Source organism: Coregonus lavaretus (genome assembly GCF_964263955.1).
Source record: "Coregonus lavaretus genome assembly, chromosome: 4".
Classification (NCBI taxonomy): Eukaryota; Metazoa; Chordata; class Actinopteri; order Salmoniformes; family Salmonidae; genus Coregonus; species Coregonus lavaretus.
In genome coordinates, this window is record NC_139991.1 from 55,653,783 (window position 1) to 55,674,356 (window position 20,574).

At 44.2% G+C, this 20,574-nt stretch overlaps 1 protein-coding gene across 1 annotated transcript in view; it reads right to left on the bottom strand.

The window, feature by feature from the left end:
- Positions 1 to 20,574, bottom strand: part of LOC311127967 (whirlin-like) — a 149,022-nt gene that overhangs the window by 93,545 nt on the left and 34,903 nt on the right. Inside the window, exons 2-3 of the mRNA XM_084159878.1 lie at positions 2,618 to 2,836; positions 2,001 to 2,126 (exon numbers count right to left, since the gene is read on the bottom strand). Coding sequence (XP_084016004.1) covers positions 2,001 to 2,126; positions 2,618 to 2,836 — 345 coding nt within the window. The remainder of the gene's footprint in view (positions 1 to 2,000; positions 2,127 to 2,617; positions 2,837 to 20,574) is intronic.

Here is a 20,574-nt window from a genome sequence, read left to right on the forward strand (position 1 = left end):
TTTAAAAAGCCATAGTGTACCCTTTCAGACAAACAAACATGCCGAAGCCGAGGCGCTTTCAAGGCGCCACATTCCATATGTCTGAAAGGGGTATAAGAGTCAGCGGAGCTCCTCCTCTTCCTCACCACTCTATAGAGAGAACACACAGCTAGAACAATTATATATTTCACTGGATGTATAAATGTGAAGCATCCGGTTGGCGTTTCCACTCACTACCAAATATGGTGATGAGATGAAGCCCAGTGGGAGAAGATGGAGCCAGATGGATTTTGGCCGACATTCTGCTCATTTTCTCATTGATGAAACATTTGATCTCCATACAGTTTTCTGTTTCCAAAACTATATAGAATCTGTAACAAACAGATTGGACTGTGTTTTGTTGACTTTACCCTTTGCCAAAGTAAACACCACACATTCACAAAACTATACACCGGAATAGAATATTGTAAAACTGAAATGAATAGCCTGGGCATTTATTTGCTGAAATGTGTGCCATTGGCCAGCTATTAAAAGGGACAGGCGGCTATTTGAGACTCAGCGTTTAATTGAAGTTTTACAGTAATAATGCACATTATGATTGCAGCGTACTGTATGGATGCATGTTGAATCCCATTATTATTATTTTGTGTGTGTGTGTCCGTGTTTTGTCTCATGCTCCCCGAAACTCGTCAAAAGTGTGTATGTCTCGGCAGCAGGATACCAGGTGTCCATTGAAGCGTTGTTCATTCTCCCCCCTGTCATAAAAGGTACGGGCCCAACACATCAGACAGAGACAGGGCTATATTTAGATCCTGCTCCCCTGCCTCCCCTTTCTTTTTCCTCATAGCCTAATGTGAAATGTCTACATGCTGCTCACTAGAACAGAGGACATAACTGGGCCATATCCATGTCCCCATTTCAATATATTCAGATGATAACATCGCCTTCCCTATCAAATCACATCAAACCACCATCCATCAAAACTCAGAGAGGTAAAAAACTATTACTAGTTGAAGATTTCTGAAAGAAACTGAAAAGACTGAACCAAAACAATCCCCTCCACTCAACAAGCACACATAGGCAAATTGTCTTTAAGACAACAGTGAAAGCAAGAGAGCGATGGAGTGAGGGAGACGGAGAGAGGTAAACAGACAAGTGTCTGGAACACAGCAAAGAGAGGCGGATGGAGAGAAAGAAACAGACGTCTTTTCCCTTGAAGCCCCTCTCAAATGTAATGATGATGTTGAGCCTTTGAGCCTCCTTCTCCCTCTTTCTCTCCTTCTCGGTCTACCTCTCTCTCTCTCTCTCTCTCTCTCTCTCTCTCTCTCTCTCTCTCTCTCTCCTTCTCCCTCTCCCTCTCCTTCTCGGTCTACCTCTCTCTCTCTCTCTCTCTCTCTCTCTCTCTCTCTCTCTCTCTCTCTCTCTCTCTCTCTCTCTCTCTCTCTTTCGCTCTCTCTCCCTCCCTCCCTCCCTCCCTCCCTCCCGCCCTCTCTCGCTCTCTCTCCCTCCCTCTCTCGCTCTCTCTCCCTCCCTCCCTCCCTCCCTCTCTCCTGCTCTCTCTCTCTCTCTCTCTCTCTCTCTCTCTCTCTCTCTTTCTCTCACCCACCATTTCCCTTGGGAGGGCTTGTCAGTCACTACTAACATGGAGGATCACTATCCTGCCATGAGTGTGAGTCTGATCCTTCAGAAGGAGTGCCCAGACTCCAACTATCCTTCCTGTCCCTTAGTGACCTAATGTGTGATAAACTGCAGAGGGAGAGAGAGAGAGAAAGGAAGAGAGAGGAGAGAACTGCCCCAGATGATATTCAGCATTATGGACAGTTCTGGTGACCTCATTAACATGCCTGTCTTATCAGACCTATTGTGAATGTTTGCATGTGTGCGTGAGTGATAGCTGGGTTGGTGGTATTGTCAGAAGCTTGCGCTAGCTATGAAAATCTGTCACAAGAGCTTAGGTCCAAAGGAAGTGCACTATGTCGGGAAAAGGTGCCATTTGGGATGCAACCCATGTCGGTGGTTACCTTGAGTCCACCACACTCTGCGGCAGAACCCCGGTCCACTCCGGTGATGTAGATCCCCAAGGCATACTCTGCCCCCCCCCGGATCATCAGACCTAGTGAACGGCCATCATCCAATACCAGGTTCACCTGATAGAGAATTGGGGGTGGTGGTGAAGGGAGGGGGAGAGAGGGAAGGAAGGAGAGAGAGATTTGAGAGAGAAAAAATCCAGCATTGTCTAAGATTCTGAATGCTGTGTCTTTTTTACAACAAATTGAGCAGCTATTGTGGTTATTGTAAGTGAGTTATTGTTGGCTAAGAAGAGTGAAGCAGACTCATTTGTCGAGACAATATCACATAATGATTCATGTGAAAGCCCTGAACAGCTGACATCTGGAAACACCCAACACCAAGTTACACTCTTAAATGCTAAACTAAGTCATTTCAGAGGCCAGTGATAATGTGAATGCACTCAGAGTCTATCTGAGTGGGTACCTGTGTGTGTTCAGTGACCTGTCACCCTAACAACCAACCAACTGTAGGATCAAACCATGCTCCATGACTCCAACTGTTCTAGAGAGCTGGTATATGTGATTATGTGTGTGCGTGCATGTCTACATACGTATGTAAACAGGCTCACCTTCTTCTCATCTCCCTCCTGCAGTATCTGCATGGTGCTGCGCCGTTGGCTGTCGGTGCGTCTCAGGGTGGCACTGCGGTGTTCTGGGAGGTCAGGGGGAGGGGACACACTGCGACCCTGAGGGTCCACCCAAGTGTACACATGGTTAGTGACATAACCCCCCGGGATACGCCCCACCGACCGCACCGACAGGGACAGCTTCTTACTGCCCTTCAACACCTAGAGAGAGGAGAGGAGGGGTGGAGGGGAGAGGAGATGAGAGGGGAGAGGAGATGAGAGGGTGGATGAGAGGAGAGGAGAGGGGGAGGAGGGGAAAGGGGAAAGGGGGTGGAGAAGAGAGGAGGGGAAAGAGATGAGAAGGGGGTAGAGGTGAGTCAATATTTCACAAGTCATCCAAATCATCTATTCATACATGAGCAAGCACTTCAAAGCACTGAGTACATATAGATCCTTCTGGCAATCAATCATACATTAACACATGCAAGCATGCACCTGTACACACACACACACATTTGATATGCTGAGAAAAAACACCTTGGGTTTTGCCTCATTGATTTCTGATAGTCTGCTGTAACTGCAATCATGTTTGTGCAGTGGGTTGCGGTGAATGCATCCGTGTGTGAAAAAATCATACTATTCCTTTGTAGTACTGTCAAACAGTCAGATTCTAAAAAAGCCTGTCTTCCAGACTGTTCTCCTGTGCTGTATGTATCAAGCATCTCAGAGTAGGAGTGCTGATCTAGGATCAGGTCCCCCCTGTCCATGTAGTCTTATTCATTGTGATCTAAAAGGCTAAAAGGCATTCCTACTCTGAGACGCTTTATGAATACGGCCCCTACTTTACAGAGAATCAATTGGGAGTTGGAGTACAAGGAGTGCTACTTAGCTCCTAATGCACTGTGAGTTATGCAGATAGGCTTCTGTTCTCCTCTGAAAAACAACATCAAAAGAGTCGACTTAGTTGATCCCGTGCTTCCCCCTGAGTTGCTGGTAAAGAAACACTTCCGCTGTCTCACTCTCCAACCAAGGAGCATGAATTGAGACGCAAACTGAAGTATTGAGGAAATTCAACAAATCTTGTAGGACAGTGGGAGTTGATAAAAATGCTTCTTTATACCCTTTAACTGGAACAGAATATGGAAAAATATGACCTTGGCATCCCGTAATTCGAACCATCAACTTATACATTTTAAATTTGTTCACAGACTGTATTTAACACCAAGGAAATGTTTTACGACGAAATTGGCTCCAACTCCCAACTGTTCACTGTGTACCATAAATCAGGTAGGCACATTCCTTCATATGATGTGGTAGTGCCCTGCAGTTTAATGCTTCTTGGACAAAATTACAAAATTAATTTAGAAGTGGATGAATGTAAATATTCAATGCTTTGCATCTACTATGTTACTTAACAATGATAGCTCCTTGAATCTCTCAATCAATCAGAGACGATTACTGCTGGCAGGCAGCACTGCCGCAAAAAAAGATGTTGCCTCTTAGATGGCAATCACCTCACTCTCTCCCAATTCTCCAGTGGATACAGTTACTATTAGAAGTTATAACGTTAGAATTATCGACAGCAAGAATGAATGGTGCTAGTCAAGGAACAAATGAGGCCTCGACAAATATACTTGACTCTGTAAAGAATAATCTCAGCTAAAGTCCAACACATACAAATAATATAAACAACCTATAAAGCCCAAAACATACAAACAATATAGGCCCATGTGGAAGGGGGGGTATGGGGAGGTTTTTCTCTGGTCGCTGAGAGGCGGGACAGGAGGGTGCATGTAAAAGCAATGATTAGGAGGGTGGGGGGCAGATAGAGATACGGGGGGGGGGGGGGGACTGACAACCAACTTGTGTTGCTAGGCGCGGTGGGAAGGGGTGGAAAATATGGTTTTCGGGTGGAATAGGCCCCGCCCTTTTTGTTTCTTTTTCTTTAAATACCAATTTTATTATGACAAAATCCTGTGTGATCGATATGATCATTTTCTGTATGTATTTCTTACTTTTGTTTTTCTTTGAGTGGCAGCCCACGGGTACATGTTATATGAACTGAATATATTAATTTAAATGAATGTTGTACCTGTAACCCACCCCAACAAAAAAATGACAAAACAAATAAAAACTTGGACACCCCAACATTTTTTATTTATTTATTGTTAAAACCAACACGTTTCAGCCATAGCCTTTTTCAGGGTTTGGCACCTGGCTCAGGGCATTTTTTAGTCATTTAGCAGACGCTCTTATCCAGAGCGACTTACAGTTAGTGAATGCATACGTTTTTTTGTGTGTTTTTTTCATACTGGCCCCCCGCCCCCGTGGGAAACGAACCCACATCCCTACCGGCCAAACCCTCCCCTACCTTGGACGACGCTGGACCAATTGTGCGCCGCCCATGGGTCTCCCGGTTGCGGCTGGCTGCGACAGAGCACTAGTTACACTAGTTAGAGTTGCAGTTCACAGTTGCATGGTCCTCTGTAGCTCAGCTGGTAGAGCATGGCGCTTGTAACGCCAGGGTAGTGGGTTTGATCCCCGGGACCACCCATACACAAAAATGTATGCACACATGACTGTAAGTCGCTTTGGATAAAAGCGTCTGCTAAATGGCATATTATATTATGAAAGTGCCATTACAAACACTTCTAAACTGATTAATCTCGGGACCCAAATCTTGTGTTAGCTAGCTGGCTACCTCCATTCTGTCACCAGAGATTACACCTGAAAAGCCTATTGTGGCACTAACACCATCAGTATCCTAAAGGAGGAGGAGATGCAGATAAAGGAACAGACTTCATATTGTAGTGGTTCTGAGAGTAAGGGAGTAGATATGCATCTTTGCCAAGCAGCCTCTGAGTCTGTACTGCTGTGATTTATGTGATCCAACAGGCTCTCTCTCTCTGGTGCGTGCCGCCGGGCCCAGAAATGTTCCTTTGCATTTAGGGGAAAGAGAATAGGAAGCCGGAAAATGAACTGTGTTTAGATTCAATGGAAACTGAAAGGGCAGAGAGAGTTTGGTAGAGTAGCAATTAGGAAGGGGGATGTGAGGAGCGGTGAATGGGTGAAGAAGGGAAGGGAGAAGAAGGGAAGGGAGAGAGCGGAAAGAGGGAAGAGGAGAATGTATGAAAATGTATGCACTCACTAACTGTAAGTCGCTCTGGATAAGAGCGTCTGCTAAATGACTAAGAATATAAAAATGTAAAAATGAGAAGAGGGGGGTAACAACAGTAATTTAGAGCAGTGCTGCTCTACAGGGGCAGCAGCAGTGGTCCTAATGTGGTGTGTCCCAGCAGGAAAGTACGGACTGGGACGGTGCCTGATGGAGTGCATCGGTAAGGCCCACAGCTACGACACATAATGGGTGGTAATGGGAAATAAAGGGAAATAATACGAAATGGTAAAGCCAGGTAATATACAGCGGCAATCAGGAAAGACCGTAAAAAACAACAGTTCCCAAATGAAAATCCAGACAGCCCCATATATGCTACAGGACCAGTACTATATGTGTGTGTGTGTGCGTTCATGTATATCATAGCTGCTGTACACCTATTCATGCCTGCCTGCATGCATGTTTGTATGTGTGTGTGTGTGTGTGTGTGTGTCTCAGATAAAAGGGGTTGTGGTAGGGACAGTTGAGGACCCACATTGAGCCTCTAGAAGGACCCTTGGATTTATGCCACCCAGAGAAAAGGGTCTGCCCTTGTATCCCGGTAAAACTGATTTTTAGGAGGCTACGGGGATGTCTTGGCTCGTATAGCGGAAACACTCACAGCTAATTGTTCCCGGTAATTGGTGGTGCTTGGCAGTTTCGTTTAACCGGCATGCACACATGAATGCACACACATTGACACATGCACACACACACAACAAAATGCCACTCCCTGTGGATTTACCGCTGTGTCCGAAGGGACCTATAAAACATCTGAGAGATTAACGGGAATGGGGGGAAACAGCTCAGTGCTCCGTGAGATAGAGAGGAATGTGTGTGTGCGTGTGGTAACGTTAGCTTCGACAGGGGAACAGAAACACAGATGTACTAAACAGAGCATGTGTAAACAGAGAACCGGGTTCATTCATTTACATTAGCTTAACAAAAGAGGCCCGATTAGAGGATCATAAGGAGTAATTGGGTCTTTGCTGGCAGTGGCGTGTGTTTAGAATGCAGTCAATCCTCCTCAGCTTTGAGCCAGGACAGACTGACATGCATGTTACTGACACTTTCCCTCCGTGTACATCTAAGTGCGATACGTGCTGCTTTGTTCTAGACCAACTGTCCTTCTTTGCCGCACATGACCACACAGCTGGGCAGTAGTCCAGGTGTGACAAAACTAGGGCCTGTAGGCTGTCAGCTCAACTGAGATGTCAAGAAGGCAGAGCAACGCCCTATCATGGACAGACCTCTTCCCATTTTAGCAACCATTGAGTCTATATGTTTTGACCATGAAAGCTGGCTATCTAGGGTTACACCCAGCAGTTTAGTCTCCTCAACTTGCTCAATAGCGACATTATTCAATAATAGATCTAAATGAGGTTTAGCGTTGAGTGAGTGATTTGTCCCAAATATTATGCTTTTGGTTTGAGATATTTGCACCAGCCTATTGCTAGTTAGCCATTTTAAAACTGACTGGAGCTCTATGTTAAGTGTCTCAGTTATTTATTTGACTGTTGCAGCCGACGTGTATACGGTTGAGTCGTCAGCGTACATAGACACACAGGCTTTTATTCAAGGTCAGTCGAAGGTCATTTGTAAAAACAGAAAACAATAATGTCCCTAGCCGGCTGCCCTGCGGTACACCACACTCAACTGAAGTTGCATGAGAGAGTTAACGAAAACCCTCTGTGTTCTATTAGATAAGTAACTCTCAATCCATAATAAGGCAGAGGATGCAAATCCATAACACCTACGTTTTTTCAGCAGTAGGTTTTGATCAATGACATCAAAAGCTGCAGTGAAGTCTAACAAAACAGCTCCCACAATCTTTTTACTATCAATTTCTTTCAGCCAATCATCAGTCATTTGTGTCAGTGCCGAGCATGGTGGAGGTGCCCTTCCCTATAAGCATGCTGAAAGTCTGTTGTTAATTTATTTTCTGTAAAATAACTTTGTATTTGATAAACATTTTTTCCCAAAGTTTGCTAAGCACTTGTAACAGGCTGGCTGGTCGGCTGTTTGAACCATTAAAGGGTGCTCTGCTATTCTTGGGTAGTGGAATGCCCTTTGCCTCCCTCCATGTCTGAGGGCACACAGCGTCTTCTACGCTTAAATTGAAGATGTGGCAAACAGGAGTCACAATGTACTCCGCTACCAACCTCAGCAATTTACCATCCAGGTTGTCGGTATCATACCTAAGTTTGCTAATCTTGTCAACAAAAAAGTTATTTAAGTGGTTGGCAATATCAAAGGTTTTTGTTATGAACAAGCCATCTGTCTCAATGAAAGATGGAGCCGAGTTTGCTTTCTTGCCTAGAATTTCATTTAAAGTACTCTAGAGCTTTTTACTATCAGTCTTTATATCATTTATCTTTGTTCCATAGTATAGTTTCTTCTTCTTTTTCTTTAGTTTAGTTCCGTGATTTCTCAATTTACTGTATGTTTGCCAGTCTGCTGTGTTGTCGGACTTATTTGCTATTCCCTTTGCCTCATCCCTCTCAGCCATACAGTTTTTCAATTAATAATCTATCAATGGGGATTCGGCAGTTCTAACAGTCAGTTTCTCATTTTACATTACATTTTAGTCATTTAGCAGACGCTCTTATCCAGAGCGACTTACAGGAGCAATTAGGGTTAAGTGCCTTGCACAAGGGCACATTTACGTCATTTAGCAGACGCTCTTATCCAGAGCGACTCACCAATTGGTGCGTTCACCCTATAGCCAGTGGGATAACCACTTTACAATTTATGTCCCTAGCCGGGTGGGTGCATGCCTATCAGTAACTGGAAGAAGCAGACCAACAAATATATTTCACATCTTCGACATAGGAATAATTGCAAAACCTCTTATCTGAACGTTTATACACAATTTTAGGTGCAGTCTTTGGAACTTTGGTTTTAACAGCTGTAGTGGAGCACTACCAAACCCAGACCGTCAGTCTCTTAAGCAGTTTGCTATGTTGATGGACATAATCCTGGAACCCCTGCGATTAGGGTGAATCCCATCTCTTTTAAATAATGTTGGTTGCTCCCACAGCAAGTCAAAATTGTCACAAAAGGAGACGTTCCTGTCTTTGCAGAGTTTCTTCACGAACTCGTTAAGGGCAGCGCAGCAGCTGTAACGTTCCGAACCCCTTCTATAGCATGGTAGGGGGCCAGAGATAATTGTTCTCTTCCCTTTGAATTAGTTTCAGTGCAGGTCGGCAGGCAGTCCAGTTGATGTGCCGTCTACATGGATCAATGAAGCGCTAGCATGATGACCAAAGCTACAGTATGTGTACCCATGTTAGCAAATTTGGTCAAAAAAAATATAGTTTAAAACTCGCATACAATATATAAACCTATTACAACCGGAGCAGGCCAACTATGCTGGGTGTGTAGGCTTCTGTTCCAGCCCAGCACTAACACACCTGATCTAAATGTATCAAACCTAATTAGTTGATAATCAAGTGTGCTATTGCTGGGCTGGAAAAGAAGTCTGCTCACCCAGTAGAGTCAGAGATCAGTGGAGCGAGGTTGGCCACCTCTGATAGACTTTTTTTTGTTCACCTGAAATTATGCTTTAGTAATAATAGCCTACTTGTTACTAAGATGTCTAACCTTTACATATGAGTTAGCTTACTTGTACACTTTGAAATGATATGAAATAGTGTTGATTCTTTCAAGTGAAGTGTTTAAACTTATTTGAATTGTTAACTTATTCTCTCTCTCCCGCTCTATCCTTCTTTTTCCATCCCCTCTCTCTCGCCATCCCTCTCTTTCTGAGTAAATATCTACAATGCAAGTAGCTTCCAGCCTCCTCAGCTCCCATCACTCTCTCAGCTAATCCATCCATACCTAAATCCATCTCTGTCTCTCTCTTATCTCAACTTTCTTCCCATTCCAGTGTTTCTCTTGTTCTACAATTGATGTAGGCCTACAACGCATTTGGCACACATCGGTTGTGATGTGTGCCAAATGTGTGCCAAACTGATAGTTTTTCTGCAGAAAGATTATTACACATAATGGTTGTGTCAACATTTTTGCACAGACAAGCTCTTCGTTGTAACAAAAAACTATCAGTTGTATCACAACCGTTGTGTCAAATGCATTGTACATCAGTTGTACAACCTGAGTGTGTACTGGGCCTCAGTCATTCAGACTCACTATAGCAACAATTCCATTTGATTAACCGTTTGATAGCCAGGGGATGAGTCTGAATTACATGGACCCATACGTGAGAGATGTACGGGGGCCTGGGATAGATTGATCTGGCCCCTGAGTGGCAGGACAGAGGGGCCCCGTTGGGCCATCCACAAATCCTTCCCTCATTAATCAACCTCTCCTCCCATACCTCTACTCCTCCCTCACTCCATCTCTCCTCTATCGAGCGTCTCATCTCTCAGCTGCAGTTATTTATAATGCATCCTCGTGGTCAGATATATTTACTCAGAAAGAGAGGGATGGAGAGAGAGAGGGGATAGAAAAAGAGGGATAGAGGGGGAGAAAGAGAGAGAGAGCGAGAGAGGGAAATTTCTCTGTCTGGATCTACAGATTCCTTCACTATTGGCCCTTTTGTACTCTATCTTAACATGAGCACAACAGCTGATAGCAAGATCCCACATCTGAAGCTGCATTCATTGATAAACCCCTTCAAATCAATGAGTAATAAACAGACATGGTAACTGACAATAAACAACCTCCTCTAATGTGTTCAACAGACCTAAATGGCCGATATCAGGACTACTGATAGCGTCTGCTAAATGACGTAAATGTGCCCTTGAGCAAGGCACTTAACCCTAATTGCTCCTGTAAGTCGCTCTGGATAAGAGCGTCTGCTAAATGACTAAAATGTAAAATGTACTGGGGAGCAGCTAGCTTAATGAGCCGGGCTACATCAGTGGTTATGAGACTCCAAGGCTGCTTAAGTGGCGTTTTAAAGGCCAATGAGACAGAATGTAGTGAATGTAGGGCTGCGTCCCACATATCACCCTATTCAGTATACAGTGCACTACTTTTGGCCAGGGCCAGATAGGGCTCCGGTCAAAAGTAGTGCACTATATAGTGAATAGGCTGCGATTTGGGAGGCAGCCCTGAAGTGCTTACGTATCCCCTTCCCTGCTGCATCAAATCTACCACAGCAATCTGTTTTGACATGGATCCCAAAAACTATTAATTAAACACTAGCCAAATGTATGAGCTCCTTTTCTTAGAAATGTGAGTGCAGATTTGGGGCCTCAGGTGGGCCTGGTGCCTGGCGGTCTCTTCTATCATCAGCAACAGCAGATCAATTACAGTCTATATGCTCACAGACACAATAATGTACCGCCACACTTTAACGCACACCACGCTCTCCCCCTCCCCCCGCCGGCATCAGAAAGGTGTTTGAAATATAAAATGCAAAGCTTTCGGAGTAATTATCAGCGCTTTGCTCCAAACGCGGGAAAGTAAGAACAATTTGATTCATACAGTCCTTGCAAAAGTACTCATCCCCCTTGGCGTTTTTTCCTATTTTGTTGCATTACAACCTGTAATTTAAATCGATTTTTATTTAGATTTCATGTAATGGACATAAACAAAATAGTCCAAATTGGAGAAGTGAAATGAAAAAAATAACTTGTTTAAAAAAATTCTAAAAAATGAATAATGGAAAAGTGGTGCGTGCATATGTATTCACCCCCTTTGCTATGAAGCCCCTAAATAAGATCTGGTATTGACTTTGGGGGGGTGAATATTTATGCATGCTCAAGTTTTCTGTTTTTTTGTCTTATTTCTTGTTTGTTTCACAATAAAAATTATTTTGCATCTTCAAAGTGGTAGGCATGTTGTGTCAATCAAATGATACAAACCCCCCCAAAGTCCATTTTAATTCCAGGTTGTAAGGCAACAAAATAGGAAAAATGCCAAGAGGGGTGAATACTTTCGCAAGCCACTGTACTGCCTTTGGTTCCACCCTATAACCGTCTCATTCCAGGAAATGCAGAGCGTTGAGCTGCTTATGAGGTGAAATGTTGATGAGGGCCAGTCTATTCTCTCATTAGACATACAGTACATACTTATCCTGGACACTATCAGGTATTTCTAATTTCTCCACCCTCATTGCAAGAATTGGTATTTCTGGAAAAGACTAAGAATATTATATGATCCATTGCTGGTGTTTAGCTTAGCATGTATGAATGGTACAGTATATGGTATATTAATGGTGTATGAATGGTATAATACATGGCATTCTCATACAGTGCTAAATGCTGATGTGTGGATATCTTAGAATAGACAGTTGAAAACGCTGTTCAGAAAGTAAAGTGCTTCCATCAGGTAAAGTCAGTGTAATGTTGATATTGTGTAGCTGCCTGCCTGCCTGCCATACACAGACAGAACACAGGAAACACACCCTCTGCTTGTTTAGCAACCTGCTAACCATCAACCATCTATTCAGGCCGACCTCAGCCTGTAGGGCTACTCCGGATCCAACCGCTCTGAAAGATAACAATACAACACACACACACACACACACACATTCATAAACACACAGTCACACACACACATCCACTTTTCCCAAGATCACTTTGAGCTGAACTGTAATATTGTCTTAACAATCACATGATACACATAAACCAATAGGACGACAGATCATTTCCAATATGGCCTAATCCAAGCCTATGAACAATTAAATAACCAAATACCTATTACAATATCTCTATATTTACACAAGCTGGTAAAGCAGTACTGAATCTGTACGATATTGGAAATGTCATATGGGTGTCATTGCATTCAGATCATGTTGCACGAGGGAGGGAGGGAGGGAGGAGGTTGGATAGGGAGGGAAGGAAAGATATTAAGTGATAATGATTACTTATTCTCTGTAAACAGGACAGTGCTATCAGTGTAAAATCTATGTGACAGGCTGTGTTTTACACAAATGCTCTTTCTATTGATCGGAAAATACTTTTCACCATTTACCTGTTGATCTACTGTACCTACATACAGGAGAACTGCATTAGCTTGAGGATATGAGGATGTAAGAGCTTCCTTAGTTTCCTTCATGTCAGTCCTTACTAATAGCCTATATACTAATAGCAGATGGTTTTATCCAAAGCCACTTACAGGAGTGTGTGCATACATTTTCACATGGGTGGCCCCAGTGGGAATCGAACACGACTGAAAGCACCATGCTCTACCAACTGAGCCACACAAAACCACACAATGTCTTACATTTATGAGTTGCAACATCTCTCGTTCATCCTTTATGTTACACATTTATTATTCAAAGTGGATTCCAATTCATTGTTTTGTACCAAGTCCAATAAAATTATTTCACTTAGGCCCACATACACTTGATATTTACCAGGACAGATAGACAGATAGGTACACCAAAGGCCACATCATATGTGAATCCACACGGTTGACTGACGGGATATTGAAAGCCTCGGCCTCATCCCCAGACTCATCCATCTTTTCCCACATGTCTCCTCTCCTCCCTCCATCCCCCCCTCACGCCGGACTCCCAGGGAATGGAGAGTGCTTTTGTGATTAAAGAGTGAGCGTTCAGTGTTCAGTCCAACCCACATCCCTGCAGGGAGAAGAGGAGAGGAGAGGCAGGTGAATGTTGGCTTGACATGGAGGTAATGAACAACATTCCATAGAAAACCATGGAAAAACGACAAACAAGTCACGTCGAGGCCTTAGATGATACACTCTCCGCTGAGCAAACTATTACACAGGGGAAAGGGCTGAAGCTACGAATACAGCTCTGAGGCTTCCATATAGAATACAGTGAGAAGTGAACTGTGCTATAGGGAACTCTTAAAACGCATACACTTTATGGGCTCTGTATCGCCCCTCCACCCTGCCAGTTAAAAGCCATTTAAGGCTTTTATTTCCTGGCCGTTTATGAATATATTGGAGATATGGATGGAGTTTTCATGGGCTTGCTGGCCCAGCAGTGCTGCACTCAGAATTCTGCAGTCAGCAATGGAATAAATCACAGCTTCTCAGAACAGAACTGAAGTTACTGTAGTACTGGAGGAGAAGGATAGGAAGGGAATGAATTATCCCCTAACTCATCCTCCCTCAAACTAGACAGGCCGGTCTGTGATGAGACACTCTTTGGCCTGACCTCTGACCTATAGCCTGAAGATGATTGGTTTTGATGGTTTGCTGCTGTATGTTAGTGTTTCCATTTGGCCCAATAGGCTGGTGTTGCATCAGTGTCCTGTGGGCTGCCACAGTGCTGCTGCCGCACTGAGATGATGCATTGTCTTATGAGCGGCGCTTCGCTGCCACAAGCAACTGTTTTTCATAGTTTCAGTACTCAGTTATGCAGAAAATGTACTCCCAAGAGCCAGGCTGTGTCCACTTCCAAAGGGGGAAGTATCAACACACACTCATTCATACATTCACTCACATTGCTTCAAATACACACACTTTTAGCCAAACAAACACGTATGTGAATGCACACACATACACACACACATGGGCCATAGGCTACACATGTTCCCACACCACCAAACACACAATCTGACATACATCTGACAGTACATCTAAACTCACATCAGCAGTGAACCTGAACTGAGCAGCTTTTTTATTACATACAACAACCTTATGACATCGTTTGTACCTCTTCATTTAACAGTGTATCAATTCCAATAATCTCAATCACCACTTCACTGGCACAGCATTCAGGAAGGGTTGTGTCAAGATCTGATTCCTGTGCCAGACACTGTGTCTTAGTGACAAGGGTGTGACAGAGGTGGACAGACAGTACCCTGATGCTGTCACCAGACACTCCTCCACCCACCAGGTCAGAACCAGGAACAGGGGAGACAGGCCCATCTGGGGCTGCCAGTGCCAGCAGTCCTCTGGCCAGGAAGGAATGAGGAGAATACAGAAACATCTTATATGCTAAATAGAGGCACAGAAGAAGAGATATTACCCTAAAACCAAATTGGTTCGTTGTTACGTACTACGAACACCTGGGACCATGTATCAAGCATCTCAGAGTAGGAGTGCTGATCTAGGATCATGTTCCCCTGTCCACAAAATGTTATTCATTGTGATTGAAAAGATAAAACTGATCCTAAATCAGCACTCCTACTCTGAGATGCTTGATACATACAGCCCCTGTAGTTGGTATACACTCTACACCATACATCCCTGTAGTTGGTATACACTCTACACCGTACATCCCTGTAGTTGGTATACACTCTACACCGTACATCCCTGTAGTTGGTATACACTCTACACCGTACATCCCTGTAGTTGGTATACACTCTACACCGTACATCCCTGTAGTTGGTATACACTCTACACCATACATCCCTGTAGTTGGTATACACTCTACACCGTACATCCCTGTAGTTGGTATACACTCTACACCATACATCCCTGTAGTTGGTATACACTCTAGATAGTCTAGTTGAACTAGCTCAGCTTCAAGCCTTATGTACAGAAATCATTTTGTCCACATGCTGGTTTTTGGTTCAAATCTCACTTAGAGGGAACGCTAATAAACAACGATTTCACTTAGGAGTGGAGCACACTCAGAAAACATTTGGTACATTGATTCTGTCAGCAGCTAGACCATAATGACCATGAAGAGTCCAAGTCCTTCATTATTCTCAAGAAGCCAATACGCTAATAGCTTTCATTAAAGCTCATTAATAGGTCTGTTGAATCAAACCATGTGGTAGACGTTGGGATTGCCACAAGCTATTTCTTCCAATGCACTAAAGACATACGTCAAATGTTAATATAATCTATAATTGAAATACAATTGATTGTGTATGTGATAGTTATTCATGATAATGTGCTTGCATGACTGAGTGTGCAAAATAATGTGTTCAATTATTATACATTACTGTGCACTGCCTCCAGACTGCCTCATATAATGACACATTGCAGAATCCAAACATCCCCTGTCTACACCAACTCATTCCACTAGGAAACAGACTAGGTGTGTCCCAAATTGCACCCTATTCCCTACATAGAGCACTAATTTTGGTCAAAAAGTACTGCACTATATAGTGAATAGATTGTCATCTGGGACGTAGCCAATGCGTACTTCTATACAAAGACCATTCATTAAACAGGCCTCACTGTCACTGGTGGCCTTTGTAAAGGAGATGAGGCCCAGTGTACCTGTAGTAGCAGCCTGGTGACGAGACCCAAACAGACATGAGAGCATGTCACCCTGTGTGTCACAGTATCGCCATGTCACACCCAACCAAATCACAGATACTGTCTGCAACATCAGCGCAACTCAATTACACTGCAGGTAATCTGCTAAAGTTAAGTCTGAACACACACACATATACACACACACACATAAAGAAACACATACCTGGACATGTACTCATACACAAAAACAACCCCAAAGCCAATACACACACAAAGAACACACACTACAATCCACTTTCCTCTAAAGCTTAATCAGTAGCATTTTAACAGGTAATCTCTTAAAGTTGTGTTTAACACACACACCCACCCACACACACATGCATGCACAAACGCAGACACACACATACAAACAGAAAGTGGACTTTCTTGTCATCTTAGCCCCACTATTACACCTCTCCTTCCCCTGGCAGGCAGACAGGCAGTACTGGCTGTGTTCTGTATTGAAGCCTCTGGCCCTGAGACTAGCATCATACTGTATGAAAAAGTATGAAAATGTATGCACTCACTAACTGTAAGTCGCTCTGAATAAGAGCGTCTGCTAAAATCTAAAAAATACTGGTCTTCATGATAGGTATAATAGCTACAGAGGCACTGCTCTTATCTGCTTAGCCATCACACACACACATACACACACACACACACACACACATCATGCTTGTCACATGCACACCAGAAGCTCGTCTGCACACATGCACGCACGCACACAGTCTCACACACAGTTTTCCTGTATGTCTGGAGCCGATTTTAATTACACAGCATATACACATCCACATGGACAAACAGCAGCAAACAAACAAACAAAGAAATGCACTACCCTTTCCTACACTGCCAAAACTTTTCTATTCTAAATTGAATTTCACAGAGCTATATTTGTTATTGCTTCAAATACACTGCTGTTGCTGTCGCACTAGGCCAGTATTACAAAACAATACAGGAGAAAAATCTCAAATAGGAGATGGTATTTCTCCTCATGTGAATCCTGCCACAGACAGACTGCATCTCAACAGCCAGAACACAAACTAACATGAAAACCCAGATGACACCCAGATGAAGCAGGCTGCTCCATTTGATCACAGTCTATCAGCAGAGTTGCTGCAGTATTTCTCATTTCCTTCTCTCTCTGCAATGTTAAATCGAAACAAATTACATTTCCTCTTTCATGCAGCTATAGGCTTTCTCTCTCTCTGGTCCCAGAGTGCAGTGATTAGCTGGTCTGTTCCATTCTGTTGCACTGGGCTGTGGTAAAACTGTAGCCAGGTCAGTCTGTATATGGGCCTGCTGTTACTGTACATGGCAGGTTATAGGTCACTGTGACCGAATGGAGTGGGGCTGCTAGCTACCAGACATGGATTGGGAGAGGAAGAGTCATGCAGTTGGAGAGAGAGGAGTGAGCGAAAAAGAGGGAGCGCAAGAGACACTAACGGACGGACAGACGAACGAACTGACAGACAGAAAGGTTTATGGTGTGTGTGATGGGAGGTCTGGAAGACGAGGCCCGGCGTCTGCAGCATTTGAAGGAGCGTTGATTTGTGTTAAACTGCCTCTCTAGGGTGATGAGGAAGCAGAGGAAAGACACACACACAGCTGGTCCTCCATATCATAGGACTATATCAGAGGACTCCATCATCCATATCAGAGGACTACTAAATGTTCAACCCCTGGGATCGACAAGGATTTTTCATCCCTTTCAACCTTTTTGTCTCTTTTCTATTGGTGCGTTTCAAAAGAAAGATATGCTCAGGTTATTCTCTCTGATGACTTCTCACATACTTTTGCACTTTTACTTTCCATTTAGCCATTTAGCAGAAATGTTTTCCAAAGCGACACAATTCTTCATATGGGTGGCCCCAGCGGGAATCGAACCCCTGACCTGCAAGCGCCATGTTCTACCAACTCAGCTACACATTATTATTTATTTTTCTCGTGTGTTTTTTGTTCTCCTTAACATTTTTTATTAAATTTTTTATAGTACTACTGGTATTGATTACTGCATTGTTAGGAAAGTGCTGTACTAGTGCACGTGACAATATAAACTTGAAAATTGAGACCTGACAGTCACAGAGCCACTTTATCCACAGCCACTATAGAGGAACTCTGCTCACTTCCGGCTGAACCTCAACATCACTAGAAGACTACTTCGTTGCTATAACTACAAAGTACAAATGCGGAGACCACTGGCCCTTTCAGTAAGTAAATCAATATCAGTTTAGAGGCCATTTCTCTCTCCCCCTTTCTCTCCCTCTCTCTCTCTGTTCTTTTGCTGACACAAGGACTCAGGGAGAGTTGAGGCGGTGCCATTATTCATGACCTCCCATTCAGCTGAATGGAGGCAAATGGAGGCAGGTCATGGAGGCACGCCGCAGAGTGTTTTATAGAGAGGGAAAGGAAACGCTATGGTTATGTTCCAAATGGCAGCCTATTCTCTATATAGTGCACTACTTTTGACCAGGGCCCATTGGGAATAGGGTGCCATTTGGGACTCAGAATGCAAAGTGTGGAAAAAATAAGTGCTGGACATCATCATGCTACAGACAATGCTCCACATGATGTTTGATTGACTATATCAAATCAAATCAAATTGTATTTGTCACATGTGCCAAATACAACAGGTGACCTTACAGTGAAATGCTTACTTACAACAATGCAGTTTTAAGAAAAAGAAGTGTTATAAATATAAATAACAAATAATTAAAGAGCAGCAGTAAAATAACAGTAGCGAGGCTATATACAGAGGGCATATGACAGTGAGGCCACTGTGTGTGTGTGCCTGCTACCAGTGATCAGCAATGAATGATGTGTTTACCATGCTCCAGTGACTGGTGCCTGTAGAGGAACCAATAAAAAGCCTTGTTGGTTGTGAGCTCTACAGGGGCTACAGGGGCTACAGGGACTACAGGGACTACAGGGGCTACAGGGACTACAGGGGCTACAGGGACTACAGGGGCTACAGGGGCTACAGGGACTGCAGGGGCTACAGGGACTACAGGGGCTACAGGGACTACAGTGGCTACAGGGACTACAGGGACTACAGGGGCTACAGGGACTACAGTGGCTACAGGGACTACAGTGGCTACAGGGGCTACAGGGGCTACAGGGACTACAATGACTACAGGGGTTACAGGGACTACAGGGGCTACAGGGACTACAGGGGCTACAGGGGCTACAGGGGCTACAGGGCCTACAGTGGCTACAGGGCCTACAGTGGCTACAGGGACTACAGGGGCTACATGGGCTACAGGGGCTACAGGGCCTACAGTGGCTACAGGGGCTACAGGGGCTACAGTGGCTACAGGGACTACAGGGGCTACATGGGCTACAGGGGCTACAGGGCCTACAGTGGCTACAGGGGCTACAGGGGCTACAGGGGCTACAGGGGCTACATGGGCTACAGGGACTACAGGGGCTACATGGGCTACAGGGGCTACAGGGCCTACAGTGGCTACAGGGACTACAGGGGCTACAGGGGCTACAGGGGCTACAGGGACTACAGGGGCTACAGGGACTACAGGGGCTACAGGGACTACAGTGGCTACAGGGGCTACAGGGGCTACAGGGGCTACAGGGACTACAGGGGCTACAGGGACTACAGGGGCTACAGGGGCTACAGGGGCTACAGGGGCTACAGGGACTACAGGGGCTACAGGGACTACAGGGACTACAGGGGCTACAGGGGCTACAGGGGCTACAGGGACTACAGGGGCTCAGTGTTGGGTTATTTAGAGAGCATGGTTGAGAGGGGGAGGGAGGCCTCAGAGGAGTGAGGATGTTATAGCCCCTATCGCCCCTCCTTATCCATTACCTAAATGCCTACTACACTTTTTGTAAAAATATCGTCGACTACACATATTACTCAAATGTACTTGCTAGGTCTCGACCGCTGCCTCCGGAGCATAGACATTAACCTTTTACTGCAGTGGGCTAAAACAGGGTCACACAGAGTGTTTCTTAGTATTCTTAAACAAATCTACTTTGAAACAAAAGTATACACCTCACACACATGGTTATGGGCTTAAAAAAAAGAAGACACCTGTACCATATCAGATATAGAGTTGAAATGTATTCAATTTTGAGTTTGCATCCCAATATTACACTTTTACATCACAGAAGAATGAAAATTATCAAAACCGTTTGACATAGAAACACCGCATTTTCGGCGTATATTTTTTAAATGTTTATTCATTCTGAAATTATTAAAAATATTAAGAAACATTCCACCCATGAGGCCACTAGCTCATTTGACTGCAGGAAAGGGCTACAACCAGTAGATAGTGATAGCGCTGACATCATCCACGTATGGAAAACTCCCGACGACGCATGAAGACGGAAGTATTTAAATTTAAAGGGCACCATATTGCTGAATGGGACTGAATGACTCCAAAAAAACCCCTAAGGATCATGGTGAAAGTGGCCGTAACTAGAAAAGGATCATGGTCGATGTAGCCGTCTTCATCCTGCCTGAGAGAGTCATCCCAACGCTGCTAGATGACGTCGGTGTCAATATCGGAAGCCTTGGACATAAACAGTCGAGATCCCACCTTCTATGTCGAAAACGTGGAAACCTTTGGTTGTGTTTATCCTGTGTTTCATACGTGTTTATTACATGGTATGAGGTATGAGTTACATTGTTCAACAGATGTTACCTGCGTTA